This window comes from Chlamydotis macqueenii, chromosome 5 (genome assembly GCF_036417535.1).
Source record: "Chlamydotis macqueenii isolate bChlMac1 chromosome 5, bChlMac1.mat, whole genome shotgun sequence".
Lineage (NCBI taxonomy): Eukaryota > Metazoa > Chordata > Aves > Otidiformes > Otididae > Chlamydotis > Chlamydotis macqueenii.
Genome location: NC_141560.1, coordinates 38,283,212 through 38,298,234, shown reverse-complemented (window position 1 = coordinate 38,298,234; position 15,023 = coordinate 38,283,212). Strand labels below are relative to the sequence as shown.

Sequence of the window (15,023 nt, the reverse complement as noted above, 5' to 3'; positions counted from 1 at the left end):
CCCCTGGGAGAGTCCCTCTTCTCTTTGAAAATTGAGGTTGTATTTACCCTGCAGGCAGTGGTACAGGGGAGAGATATCTGACGTAGCTTAAATTCGGTCTAAATCGCTGCAGCACTCAAAAATGCCAAAGAGCAGCTGGAAAAAATGGGGACAAATTCAGCAGGGACGTTTCAAAAGAGTAAATGACAAAGGAAATGTGTTGCACTGTTCTGTGTGTATATTCTGATATGAGAATAGAGGGATTTGGAAAGAAAGTGAAAGGCAATAAGCTGAAAATTAATAAAGAATGCCTTTTTACACTGCACAAAACACTGCTGCGTAATCACTTTCACGCATCTCAAGGACAAGAGCTCCTGAGGAATCTGGAAAGGATAAGGCATTTCTGATCCACAAGAGCAATCTAATACCTCCACGTGCCCATCCCACCCCAGTTCTTTCCTGAAGCAGATGGAGCCAAGCGCTATCTCCTGTACAGACGAGCACAGCAATTTGGTACTAGTTTAGTTTCTAAAGCTGAAGAAAGAAGTCAAAGCTGGTGGAGAATTACCATTATAATATATTAGTAGTAGTAATAATCATTATTATACTTGAGGGAAACCTTTACCACTTCCACCAGCTCCTATCTCATACTCTTCTGCTGTGGCTCTGGCAACATAGCCGAAATTGCCACAGGCCATGGAAACATGAGCCATGGGCTCAGAGAGGGATCAAAAAACACAATAACAAAGCTGAGCTTCTAAATGCCTGCAGCAAGCTTGAGCTCTGGACCTACTATGGGCCTGCTCCAAAGTGTTTAAAAGCATTTAAAAGTCATTGAACATGCGCATATTTACATCCAGAAGTCTTCAAACATACAAACACCAGCAGCAATTATTGTGCCCCAAATTTTTTCTTCTCCTTGCCCACTCATCTGTGCCTGTTCATGTTGACACCAGAGGCGGGGAGAAGCAGCCAGTGTGCTTCCTCAGCAGGACACTGTCTTCTTGTCTGATACTCCAGGAACATCATGGTTGACTGCCTAATCTCACCTCTTGTTCCTGACTAGAGCCTGGCAAAATCTCTCTAAGCAGAACAGAACGACTCAGGGCAAAATCACTCTTCTGCACGCAGCTCATTTAGTTGGCAGAGGACCAAAAAGGTGTTCACTTACAGTGCAGCCTGTCCAGCAAGTTATCTCAGTAGGAGCAATTCACCTTCCACCCAGGGTACCACGTCCCTTCCAGCCTGAGCTCCTGTCCCAGCGCACCTCCCAGAGGAGCTGCATCTAATGTCCCCTCAGCTGGGAAAGCAATGTGTGACCCCACCTGTGGTGGCTGTCCATACTCTCTCTGTATGATTGTAAGAGGTGCCTAAGATGGACAGGGAGATGGGCTGTCCATGGGGCACAACTTGCTTTCCCTGTGATTGGAATCTCCATCCGAAATCTCTTGCCAGTGTCACAGATAAGAGACCAGAACAGTTTCCTCATGACGGTAGGCAGGGATAGGAAGGAGCCCTCAGAGAAGGTGGAGGGCTGAACTGCTCACACAAATTTGAGACACAGGCCCATTTGGCAGATGCATTAAGCGCATCTCAGTGGGACACATTACTGACAGGACAGATTCATCAAGGTCTCACCTCTGTGAAACAAGGACTGGTATTTTCAGATATATTTGCATTAATAGCAAAGGCAGCCACGACCCCTGCAGCAGGCCCAGAACTGCCCCTGGCCAAGGGAGATATCAGAAAGACCTCCACAGAGCAGACAGAGCTTGTTTCTGGTTCCTCCTGTCCACATCCTTTCTGTGAGCAGCAGCTTTGTGCCTTCCTCTTTTGTTTTCCCTCCCACCTCTTGTGGGAGGAAAATAAAGTTTTCTTATCTTCACTTTGTCTCCAATGCTTAGTTCAATGGGGACTTGATTTTTTTCAGAGGGACATGTTACCTCATCTGCACAATAAACACAGAAATAACATCTTTAAAAAACAATCCTGCCTGGCCAATGGCCTGTGCTTTGTCCAGTAGGTCAGAGTGAACCAGATACTGTGGGCACAAATATGAAACTAAGGAATAAAAAACAACACACCACAAGAATAGAGAGTCTATTCATCACTTTCAACAGTCTTTTCAGTCTGAACAACCCTGAGAAATTTTTGCAAGAAGGTAAAGATACTGATCTTTAACTATGTGTGATTTTTAATCTAAATGTTAACCACCAGTTAAAGCCAGTTCGTTACATACTTTTCATCTGCTTGGTGCTCCTGATAATCCCTGTATTATAGATTATACTCCAGTGGAAATCAAAATAAAACAAAAAATGACACAGATCTCTGAGAACTGATGTGCCTCTGGCAGATTAATGAGAGAATCTGTGGGGATTTGGAATGAAAATGTACAAAATAAGAATTTAAAATAATAATAACAACAAAACCCACAGCACATAATGAAGGAAAACCACTCCAAATCTGGTTAGCTGACGGATATAATGTATTTATGCTCATATTCCCTCATGTATGTTTACATGGAAGGCAACACCTAAGCAACAAAGATCACCGCTTTAACTTTCACTTTCAGGACAAAGTCTCCATACAACAGTACAAAGATAATTGGTGCAGGATGATGGAAAGAGGGATGAAGTGAAGGAGTAGAGGAGAAAGTTACAAGACTCAAGAGCAAGTTGAAGACTGAAGCAGCAGCCAGGTGAGTAAGGGCAGAAAGGGAAAAGATGGCCAAGGGAGAATGGGGAGAGACACGCTGCTGGGACTGGGGGGCTGGAGACAGTGAACACGCATCTGAATTAGGCACAGACGTGCCAGCAGAAGAAAAGGGAGTGCTGAAAAGACAGGGAAAGATTTTGAATACAAACAAGAAACCAAACAAGAAGAGATTTAAAAGCAAAGCAGCATTCAAAAAGCCTGGAGAGCAGCAGCAAAGATGAGAGCGGTGAGAAGACCTGGTACAGCCGTGCACACTCCGTATGCAGCACAGGTAACACAAGAGCACAGGCAGCGAATCCCAGTTACTAGATCAGCCCAGTTCTCTCTCCCTGGGGACAGCTCAGGAAAACGGTGGGCAAATGATCTTTATCAGCATGTCAGTTCAGAGACCGCAGTACCTGTCCCTCACTCTTCCTCTCCTGCCTGCCTCCTGCCCTGGCCCCTGGAGCGGTGCCCAGTCAGGCAGGAAGCGGGAAGAGGTGGATGCTTCCTGACAGCAACCAGCCAAGTGGGAAGTTTACAAGGACAAGAGGCAAGTGCACGGTCTGTCCAACTCACAGCCCCATCGCCTCGGCAGCTCCTACTGCCCCTGTGCTGCATGCACACACGCTGCTCTGCAGCTGCGTGCTTTCTAGTTTTCTTTTAGAGCAGGAAACAGTCCTGAACAATGATCCTTCCCATCCATCCTGTGACCACATCCAGTGACTGTTGGCAGCTACTCTGCTGGGAAACATTACGTGCATGCTTTGCAGTGCCATAGCCAGGATCAGTCCAAGAGAAGATAAAATTTCTCTTCTAACTGCATTGTGTTTCCCTCCTTCCAGCAGCAGCCTGGCATCTCTGATGGATTTACTCAGAGGTATGCTTTTTTGACACTGGTTGACACCACTGAGGAGACACCCTCCTGGAAGTGTTCCCCTTCACCCCAAAATCTCACACAAGAATGGTGACAGTCAGCTCAGAGCCTGACATTTCTATATGGGCCTGGGATTATTCGCAGTAGAGGAGGATGTGTCACTTCCTATCTGCAAAGCTACGCCGCCCCATTCATGTCACGTCCGGGGCAGGTACACACCTTGTACATTTCATTCCAGCCTCTGTGCCAGGCTGATGCCATTACCAGTGCAACTTTTGTAGTAGGGAAGAGACTAAACTGCTTCTTGTTAATTGGAAGGAAGAGTGAGGTGCAGTTTAGTGGGAAGAAGAGGACCGTAAGTCAAGGGCTCAGAATATGACTTTCCAAAGCCATTCCAGCAGTGACTCAAGCTTAGACTGGTCAAAAGCACCAGTCAACTCAGAAGATGGTTGTGTCTCTCTTGGAAGGATGTTACTTTATAAGGAAAGAAGACTCATATAAGGAATAGAACAACTTCTCTCAGAGAAATAGGAGCTAGGATGCTGCTAATGGTGTTTCAAAACAATGCTTTGAAAGGCAGCACGCTCAGATGTCAGCACTGATAGGCTTCTGCATATCTGATGGCCTGATGTGGTCAATCCTTGCCTTACATGCTGGTTTATCCCCCACAGCTTGGAAAGACTTTCCTTGGGACAGGGAGTACTATTGTCCAGTGCAAAATTACTTCATAGCAAAGGTACTACCTGTAAATACCAAATAGATAAAAAGTAGTAATCCAAGATTTCAGGACAAAAATCTACATTGCTCAGAGATCAGATCCTCAAATGTATCTAGCAATAGTAATTTTTTTCTCTTAATTTAATCGCAGTGGGAAACATCTCTTCTCCTTTTCACATAAAACAATGCACTTGACTAGCTGCGTCTTGCTGGATGCGGGGGTTAGGTGGGGGGAATGGATGAATTGCTCTTTATTCCCCCATAATGACTGACACGCAAGATTTTTCACTCTAAAGCAAATCTCTCCTGTGATTTAAAAAAAAAAAAAAAACAACTTATCATTCCTCCTGTTCCAGTCTTTTTACTCCTGAACCCCCTTCCTTCCAAACCCTACCGATTCCCTGTGTTTATCTCCCACTGACCTGTCTCTGGTCCCCCGGGACCCTCAGTTGCGTGCTTGCAAGTAACCTTCCACATCATCCCTGCCCACACTCACCTCCCCATCTCTTCCCACCTGCTATCACTAAAATATTTACTACTTGCTGAAGATGGGGGTGACTTCTAGGAATAGAACACCACTAAATAAATAATGACAGAGAGAGCAGAGACAGGCCATTTGCCTGCAAGAAATTTTGACTAGGAAGAAGAAAGCCTTTTAAGAAGGCTTTCCCTTTCATGGGAAATTACCTTCCCCTCTGTTATCCTGTCCACTTCTTTTCTGTAACACAGTCACATTCGATTCCAGACAGAATTAATTTAAATATCAATGTCTGGGAGCTGAGTAGGGACCATAAGCACAAATTCTCTCCTGGGTAAAAAAAAGGCCATCGTTTTCAGTGTGGGGGTGAGGGAGTCAGAGGAAGTAAAGAATAAATCCTGCATACATGTCAAAGATGGCAACAAACGCAAAACTGCTTCCCAACCAACATTCAACTATTTTTCAGACCATGCCATCTTCACAGGTTTAGACTGGACAGCACTGTGATTACTACGCAGAGCAAAACTAGGAAAGCTGGGTTTAGAAATTGATTTGATGTGCTGTGTCTACACCACAGACTGCAGCAAAAAGGTAAGTACCAGAGGCAGCCAACAGACATTGCTCATGTGTAGATTTACCCATTGTTCCAAAAAGCCTCAAGTCACTCTACGCTACAAAGGCTACAAAACTGCCTTTCAGCTCCAGAGATAACTCAGGCTTCCTGTGCTGCCTTTTGTTAATGACTCATTTGTGCCTTTCCCCAGTGGAAAGGTGAAAGAGGGGAAGAAAACAACATTACTTTGCTTTTCTGGCAGGCTTTTTCATCTGCAGATATTAAACTACACTACTAAAGGCAGGTAAGTACTGCTATCCTCCTTTAATAGATCACGATAACAAATCCTGAGTCACAAAACTCTGGCAGTGGTAGGGTGAGAATGCAAGTTTTTCAGCAGCTGCTCTTCTGAATCGTTTGCCAATGATGTCTGTCAGCAGTGATTAACCTGCCATCCAGGAATGCTGGAAGGCTTACGCCATTGGATCACATACCCCCAGTAAGTGATGAGAAAGAGCTGTACCATGTCCCTGTGCGAGCACCCATCCATAAACAGCCGTGTCTCATTGTTTGACAGCCAGCAGAAAACTCTCCTGTGAGATTCAGCAACTTGCATAAAGAGACTACACCAACTTTAACCTCAAACTGACCTATCACTTCAGTATTATAGAACATACTTCTCTCCTTGGTAAAAGGTTATAGCAAATGCTTTCCAGCTCCAAAATTCCTGGCTGCTGATACACAACACACAGCAGCTTACAACTTCCTAGCACCAGACCAGAGAGAATTCAGAGCCCCCCTCCCCGCAGGGAAGAACGTCTGCGTTTGCTGTTCCTAGCGTGCCACCACTGCCCCGCAGCACTGACGCTGGTCCACAAACCCCCACAGACAGTACACATGCACACACAGTCCCACATATGCGCACAGTCTGTTCAGCCTAGCCATCGCATGCCCGAAGGACTCAAAGAGCTTTAATGAGTGCTAACGAACAAAGTCAAGCAGTTTGGGAGCAAAATATATGAGCTGACTCTTCCTTTTCCATTAAATGATCATAGGGCAGTTAGCCAGAGGAGGCAGCTAGTCCCTGTTCCCACCCTGAAGTGCACACATAGCACAGAGTCTGGGTGGATAAGGCAGAAAGCACACTGGGGTGCCACGTGTGTAAAGCAGATCCAGAAGAGCAGGAAAGCTATGCCAAAAATTTCACCCCCGGTCTCTGCCTGGCTAGCTGCACTTCAAGAGTCAAGCACTCAGGCTCTAACTTACCCCGAGGCTTTGTATTTCACCTGAGCATCCCTCAGCAACTGTGGCTTACCTCCTGGACCATTTGGCCGACTGCCTCCCGAAGGGTCTCTTCCAGAGCACGCCGTACAGCTGCACTTTGGTGTTGATGTCCAGAGCATCTGAATCTGCCTGCTCCATGGATGGAGAAGGGGATACGGAGTTGGATTTTGAAGCGAACATTACAGATGGATTTGGTTCTAACTCTCCCCTTCTGTGCGGCAGCTCAGGGAATCCGATTAAATGCAATGAACCAGAAGGACGTAACCAGCCACTCCAAGCGGCAGACGGAGAGACTGGGCTATGGTTTGAATCAATAACTTGACTGCTCAGCACTCCGTCAATAATTCTCTCCCTGATGCACAGATGATGAAAGTTTCCTCATTGCATATTACTTCCTGATGCATTACAGACAGCACACATCCCAGCCCAAGGAAAAAAAAAAAAAAAAAAGAGTGAAGAGAGACAGAGATCAGGAACACAGAGCAGCAGAAAGAGCTCATCAGAGAGAAAGCTCCCAGCAATAACATAAACCAAAATACCTCTGCACCAGAGCCAGCTTGCAAGGTTATTTCACTCGACATTGCAGCACCCCAAGCAGCAATCAGGGTGAGATGGAATTTTACTGTCAAGCATCTCTTACTCTGACACGTACCCCCAAAATCTTGCACTTGGAGACAGGTTCTTCTCATTTGTCTGGAGGAAAAGGGGAGCAGAGTGGGTGCGAGCCAGCAAGTTCAATCAGATTCCCTCTGCCATCAGGAGGCTTTTGCTGTGCCAGCCTGGCACTGCCACTCGGGTTCAGTTCACGTGGCTCACGGGTTTGGACTGGGCAGTGTCCACGCTGCACGCCTTGCTCAGCCTTAAAGGGCCATTGCTGATCAGAGCTAGAGCATCAACATTCTGCCTGCCTCCGTGCCTCGCTGTATTATCTTGACATGGCAAGCACAGCCTCTGCCCTGCCTCCTAGGTACCAGCTCCTTCTTGACCACAGCACAGAGACTCAGGAACATGTCACACAGCTCAGGTGAGTCTCCATTCATCTCCCATTTAGTACTCCTACAACAAGCTTTTTATACCAGTTCCCTAAGTCCTTGTTCCTCTCTTGAAACCCTCCCTCCCTACACAGATATAGACAGTTCTTCAAAAGATCCCGTCTTTTGTAATGGGCACAGAAAAGCACATTAGCATCATATCTATCGTTCCTTCCTGCATCCTGCCTTCCCTCCAGGATTAGGATTTGGGGAAGAACTGCCTGCATTGTACCTGGTAAAGCATCTGGAGTTTTGGGGTATCATATATCCAATACAGACACATACATGCTGTGAGGCACCTCCTGTTTTGACTTATGCCGTCCTATGTGTATTGATGTTGATGCTCTGCTTGCCAAACATCAGCCCTTCCCAACGCAGTTATTCAGGAGTGACACAGAAGACACACAGTCTTTTCTTGTTCCCGGAGATTAGAAATCTGAGATGTGCCATAGGCCAGATCACAGCACTGGACACAGGCCCGCTTCGCCACACACTGTCACAGGCACTTGCAAAGCATCTTAAGCAGAGGAAACACAGACTGCCTGCCTTAGGCTCACAGGCTGCATTTGGTACTAGGGAAATTATAGATGCAGGTCCCTGATAAAAGTCACGATCGATCGCTGAATAAGAGAGTCAGCAATCTCAATGCTTTGTTACTTTCTTTCACCTTGGCTTTGACTGGCCTTTTGGTCCCAGACAGCAGCAAACCCAGTCTCAGAGTGATATTAAGAGAGAGGTGGGGAAGAGGGGAAGGCAACAGTGATGCCTCCATCTCACTTGAGCCCCAACTCTGGAATACAGCCTTGCATTGCATTGTATTAATGCTGTAGTGACCATTCCACACACTGCACTAAAAAGAAAATACTAGTTATAACCAGGGTTTCAGCAGGGGGAAAGTTTCCCTGGAATTATGTTTCACAAAGGGTAAAAATGATTCTGGGCCCAACAGTATCACCTTAATTTATAAACGTACAATGAAAAGCCACAGAGCTCCTGTGTAAGGATGATCCAGTGCCCCTGCAATTGTACCGCACCAGCAATGCAAAGATCTGAGAGCAGTGACCTGCAGTGAGGAAAAGCATGTTTTCGTCCTTTGCTTCTTTACTTAATTTTATCTCACAGAGACCAAGAAAGAAAAGAGGTCTCTAGCTTCAAGCATCAAAAATGCAGATACTTTCTCCTCTGAAAACTTCTAGGACAACCAAGGGACTGAGTAGTGACAGTAAATTCTTTAGAGTAGGCAGCTCCAGGGGAGGGAAAAAGCAGCTTGCTTTTGAAAGTCATAAAGAGTTAAACAAGGGCAGGAGCCAGCAATACTAGGGCAGTAAACAGCAGTGGTGTGAGTTCTGTCACTGCCAGTGTCTGGACAAAGTAATGTCTAACAACAGTGGTCATGTTAACATTTCCTCCGTGCGTACGAATCTAAATAAATCGAGGGGCTGACTGAAGGAATGAGCAGGGAGCAACACAACGGGTCTAAGCAACTTCTCCCACAAACAGATGGTAACAGCAGAAGGGCCAGCTTAAAGGTTCTCCAACGGTATTTCTGTCAGATGCCAAACTTACTTCAACTGGCCAGGAACTTCGAGATCAAAAGAGCAATGCCATAAAACTCAGCCAAGAGAAAAGGGTCCACCACGGTGAGCATGGAGAGTCAGGTCCTGCAGAAGTGCCTCCTCCAAATTCCAAGGGACAGAAACCCTTAAGGAAGCACAAGCAGACTTGGTTTTGCTGTAAGATCTTGCTGAAACCTAAGAGCCTAAAAGCACATCAACATTTATACAGAGATGATCCATTTGTATTTCATCTGGGAGCTCATCATTTAGTAAGAGCAGAGGAAGGAGACCCAAGTAAACGTGACCTTCGCTGGACAATAGTGTGACACCAGTACAAAAAGAAAAATGCAGCCGTGGTCTGCATTACAAGTGAAGGCAGACATAAGCCCTTGTACCAAAACCACACCAGAGCCCTTCTGCAGAGCTCTGGCCAGACAGATTCCCCAGCCCTGAAGAGATGCAGAAAAGGACTTGAGGGATGATCACACGTATAGTTAAGCCATAGTATAACAGGAAACTAAAAGGACTTCACTTGTTTAAATGAGAACAAAGGGGAAAATTTGACTGGTCCAGTTTCAAGCATTCTCTCCCCTCTTAATGCATTGGTAAAGGTCGATGCTTGCAATAAAACAAATGGGCCTAAATTGGCCATGAATAAATGAGAAGGTGTGTAACCGTCACAGCAAGGAGTTGTGGAATTGCCTCGCAACAAGAGCGGTAGAGGCGAAAAGACTTTACATGGTTGGATCCGTTACATGCACAGCAATCTGAGGTGGCCGCACCTTCCAGGGATACAAATTAGGCTCACCTAATTTCTCTGAAACATTTTTGTTCCAGAATAATAATTTACAGATTTTAGATGGATGTTTCATTCTTGATGGCTCATAGGGGAAACACAGCTGTACATCCTGGAGAGAAAGCACTGGAGCTTTACTCCAAAAAATATTCCTGTGGAGAGACAGGTTGTACAGATACACAAATTATTTTGCTAATATGTTGTCCCTATTTTTCCTACATCAAGCCAATAAAATTTTACTCAAAAAAAACCCCCAAACCTTTGAAGTAGACAGCAGTGCAAGCTAGCACAGAAGTAACACTCCATCACCACAGGCCACCCTCCAGCTGGAAGATGCTCTCTTCCAGTTTAAGAACGCACACACTGGCTAACTGCAGCCAATGAGGAGCCCTATATGTTGTTTGTTTTGGTTTTTTTTGTTGTTGTTGTTTTTTTTTAAGTGAAAGTTATACTTTTATGTTCTGGGCAGCCTTACAACAGTATTTTATGCAGAAAAGAACAAACTAATCCTTGGGCTGGGGCCAGGAAATCAAGATTTGGGTCAGAGCTGCTGCAGAGTTGGAAAAATTCAGATTTTATCAGTATGGATTCCTTTTCCTCTTACAGCTTCTGACAGGCTCTGTAGCTGTTTTAACCCAGAGAACTGTTAGCAATTATGGGAAATATTAGTAGGTACATGGAACAATGTGAAGAAAAAGTCCAGCTCAAGCCTAATTTATGATCTATCATTCTTGCAAGGATAGAACGTCACATGTACCTATCAAAATGAATCTCCAGCTTCACAGACATGCAGTTGTGCTCAGGGGCTACTTTAAATAGAACAAAAGCAACCACTATCAATCCATCTCTTTAGTGTGAGACATTGACAGATTATCTTTCTGCTGCATGTGATTAAATTATTAGTGCCACATGGGAAGTCAGAGCTGTCCTGCAGAGCTCAAAGAGTTATTCAGCAAATGGGCATTAAATTGAAGAGCCTTTGTAGATATATAACCCCATCTGACATCATCCCTTGGTGAGAATCACACGGTCTTAGTGCCCTGCTCCACACAAAGCCCTCCATCAGCCCCAGCCCTTCAAACCCACCCAGATCCATGTTGGACAGCCCATGGATCACATTAATCAAACTATTAGCTGTGAATATAGCACCACTTCAGGACACTTACAGGAAGAGGCAAAATAAGATGGCAGTTTACTGAAGGAAAGGGATCTGATAGCAAGCCGCCAGCCCAATCACCTTGTGGGCAGTAAACACTCAAAGCCTGGCTTTTGCAGGGTGGCTTGCTCAGGGACTGACACCACAGTCAATGACCATTTCTCTCAGCATCTAAAGGAGATCATTTCACTTTTTAAAAATCCTACTAAGAGATCTCTTCTGGAAGAAGAATCATTCATTCTGGTGCTTTGAAAAAAAAAAAAGTTTCTGCTAAACAGACATTTTCTAGGAACTTTAGAATACATCAGAGTGGTCAGCTACATTTGAAAAAGCTTCCTCCAGAAGATAGCCTCTGGGCTTCCTGCAATACACCAGTTTTTTCCCCATCAAGCCTAAAAACCATTAAGTGATCACATGGCTTTACATAAACAGAAAATGCTGAGTACTGGAATAGTTAAACAGGTTACTTCCAACCACCATCCTGTTCAAGAGCAGTAAGTAAATATAGCTTTGCTTTCTTTCTTTTCTTAGGTGATGAACCCACCAGCACATGGTCCCTTCCTTTCCTCCCTGGGGAAGGGCAGCGCTGCATGTCGGTGGTGGCTGCTGCCTAACCAGCTGCACTGCTCAGGCAGCCCGAGACGGCCAAATCCCAGTCCCATTTCCAAGGCTTGGAAGGGTGCAATGGCAGCCATGGGAGCACTCCTCCTCACCGAGGGCAGCTGAACCTCTACAAACATGGAGAGGTAAGAACAAACCTTTCCCCAAGAAGGTTTTATAGTAGTGTTCAGAGCTGGTAAGCTTACAGCTTAGTATACACACCACCTGCATGTCTATTTGCCTTGCCTAGAGCATTTCACTTTATCCATATCTTACCCAGTTGCAATCAACATTATTCAACCCAACCTCAAACATGACAGTAGCAACAGTAGAGAGTTACCCAGAACGTAGTTCGACAAGGTGACACAGCTTAGTGAGCTCTGCAAGAAGCTTTCTGCACAGAAAAACTCCAAGCTGAGGACGACCTATGACGCATATACATGCCACGTGAGTAGCAAAGGCTACATAAAGGTCAGCCCAGCAATTTTAAAATACTTTCTTGCAGTTTGCACCCTATGGTGCAAAAAGACTCGGAGGTCTAGCAAACAGATCAGAAACAAGGTTTGGAGCAGTTACGGGGGGGCCAGCAGAGTTTCAAAGGTGCAATTGCTCACTCAGTTCTGTTTTTGAGCACATAAAACCGTTGCCTTTGTAATGAGGGCATCGAAGTAGGGTTCAGTACACCAGGGCTTAGTTTCCAGTCCCTGCCTGACTTGAGCAAGTTAACTTGATTTCTCTCAGCCACAGTTCCTCACCTATGACACTGGTATTAAACCCAAAACATCACAAGAATACATATACCCAATTGGCTAAACTGTTTTTATTTAATCTGAAGCCCATAAAATGCCCAGCACACGCACAGAGACTGTAATTACTCTTGCATACATATTCAGTGTTCCCTTACCATTATTATGAGCATTGAAGGCAAGGTCTTACAAAACTAAGGACACTACAATTCGGACTTCATTCAGGAGTGGAAACTGCAGGGATCACAACACTGATGTTCTTCTCACCCTTCACCTATACATTGTGCTGTATCCGTCAGCTCTAATCTGCAGCAGCTTCCACTCCAAGTTTCCCTCTTTTTTCTGGTCCTGCTCACTGCCAGTCACTGCAAGGTCTGGACTCATGCTGTGTGCATATGCAGGACAGGAACAAGACATACTTCTTGCCTCCTTCCTATCTGCATTCCCAAATGGTTATCTAAATACAGAGGCGCAAAGATCTACTGGTGCCATCTATCACAGGAGGGGACCATGACAGCTCTACTGCAAACCCTAAGTGGAAGACAGCCATGAGGTAGATGAGAAATAAACTACCTGGCAGGGAAGGACACGGAAATTTTTTTTTCCTAATATCTAATCTAAATCTACCTCCCTTTATGCTGCCACACAGCTTTTGTAGATGAGGCCCCTTTCATACTGCTGAAGTCCAGGCTGCAGGGATAAGCACAGAAAAACTCGAGACAGATCCACGGCTTAGCCCTCCACATGCACCAAAGTATGTTCGCGTGCAGCACCTGTACAGAACAGATACCAGGAGTACTAAGTTTTGTCCAAGATCAGCTGTCCCTCAGTTTCTCTGTCAAAAAAAACCCAGAACATGGGAAACTCACTGCAGTCCTAAAACATGACTCATTCTACTTATAGCTTCACCCTCTGCAGGCAAGCTTGACTAAGAGGTGTTACAGCAAGAGTCATTCAGATTAGTACTAAAGGCTTGTAAGCAGCCCTCTTCAGCCCAGTGCAACGACGGATATCTTATTTAAAGTGTTTCTTCAGACAGCAGAAGCCCATTAACTTCCACAGACTCCAACATAACTATGCTTATATGTCATAAACTAATTAGAACTTCAGACACTGGATGGGCATACAGATACAGAACAAGCATTTTTCCCCTTCCTAATAATCTCACCATGCCTTTTAGTTTTTCTAAATACTATATAGGTTTGGTGTCAATCATCATGCTACGGCTTACTTTTAATCAGCCTACAAGCTTTCTGAATGAGGCATTTTTCTTAACCACCCCATCCACCATAAGGGTTTGTTAATCTCAGACATCTCAGACAAGAGGGAGAAGTGCTGTGATAAGGAGGGTGGAATGTTGTGCAATTCTGCCTGTAGGGATATTTGGATAAGGTTTGCACATATCAGTATAAGAATGGTTTAATTTGTAAGCTGGAACAATAGATGACAGCTCATCTTTTTCTTGCTGCTGTGCTCATCTCTAATGAGTCTGTCAAAAATGCTGATGAAATTTTTTTTTTCTTTAGCAAATGAAGAAACACTCTACAGCCATCATCAGGAAGCCTGCAACACCACACCTCCTCAATATTTAAGTTTTTAGTTATGCATAACATAAATGCACCCAAAGCACTTTCTCACATCTCCAAAAGGATGTACAACAGACTGCAGTGGTTAAGTCTCCCATTACCAAAACGACATTTTTATTAAACGCCCTAAAAGAATGCTAATGTACTGCAGAATACTTCACCATTAAAACTGAATTTTACTTGCCAAAAAAACAAGAGCCTTTCTGACAAAGTATTGGCTTCCAATCCTTACTGCCTTGCATCTGCCTGTACTAGCTACAATAGCAACACTGTAATTTCTTTCAGTTCTCCTACTGACTTTACAGTAACCATTCTCTCGTGATTAAGCCAGTAGAAAGAGATTACACTTTTTCCTAACCACACGAGTCCTGTGAGCTACCAGAAAAAAAAAATCAAAAGTAAGCAATTATCTGAGATTTCTTATTGCTTGAGTGAAATAGCTAAAATACAAACTGTTAAAGTGACAGAATCCTAGATAAGTCTGTAGATAGCAACTGTAGGAGAAAAAAAAAAATATCCTTTTTTAATGAATTGCTCACAAGTCATCTCCATCAGGGTGTGTCTCAAACAGATGCACGAAGATTTTGGGAATGCATACATCACCCATTCTGTAAGGGTAATTCCCCTTTCTCTTTTCTGAAAACTTACGTCTTAAAACCAATCCTGCTTACATGGCAGCTGGAGAGTATGGAGAGCAAGAATATCTATAAACTGTGTCAAGTCAGCAGCTGTTGGAGGGATCTCATCAATGTATACAAATATTCAAAGGAAGCGTGCGGAGAGGATGGAGCCAGCCTCTTTTCAGCAGTGCCCAGTGACAGGGCTGGACACAATGGGTACACACTGAAACTCAGAAGGTTTCCTCTGAACATAAGAGAAAAAGCTTTTAATTCTTACGGTGACTGAGCACTGGCACAGGTTGCCCGGAAAAGTTGTGCAGCCTCCCACCTTGGAGATACTCAAAAGCCAT

The 15,023-nt window shown here is 44.7% G+C and overlaps 1 protein-coding gene across 2 annotated transcripts in view; it reads right to left on the bottom strand.

Moving 5' to 3' along the window:
- The window catches only part of PLEKHD1 (pleckstrin homology and coiled-coil domain containing D1), a 28,361-nt gene extending 21,129 nt beyond the window's left edge, over window positions 1-7,232 (bottom strand). For both annotated transcript variants that reach the window (XM_086748666.1, XM_010123155.2), the window contains exons 1-2: window positions 7,122-7,232; window positions 6,614-6,977 (exon numbers count right to left, since the gene is read on the bottom strand). In XM_086748666.1, the coding sequence (XP_086604792.1) occupies window positions 6,614-6,762 (149 nt within the window). In that variant the 5' untranslated portion in view covers window positions 6,763-6,977; window positions 7,122-7,232. The remainder of the gene's footprint in view (window positions 1-6,613; window positions 6,978-7,121) is intronic.
- Between the last annotated feature and the right edge of the window lie 7,791 nt (window positions 7,233-15,023).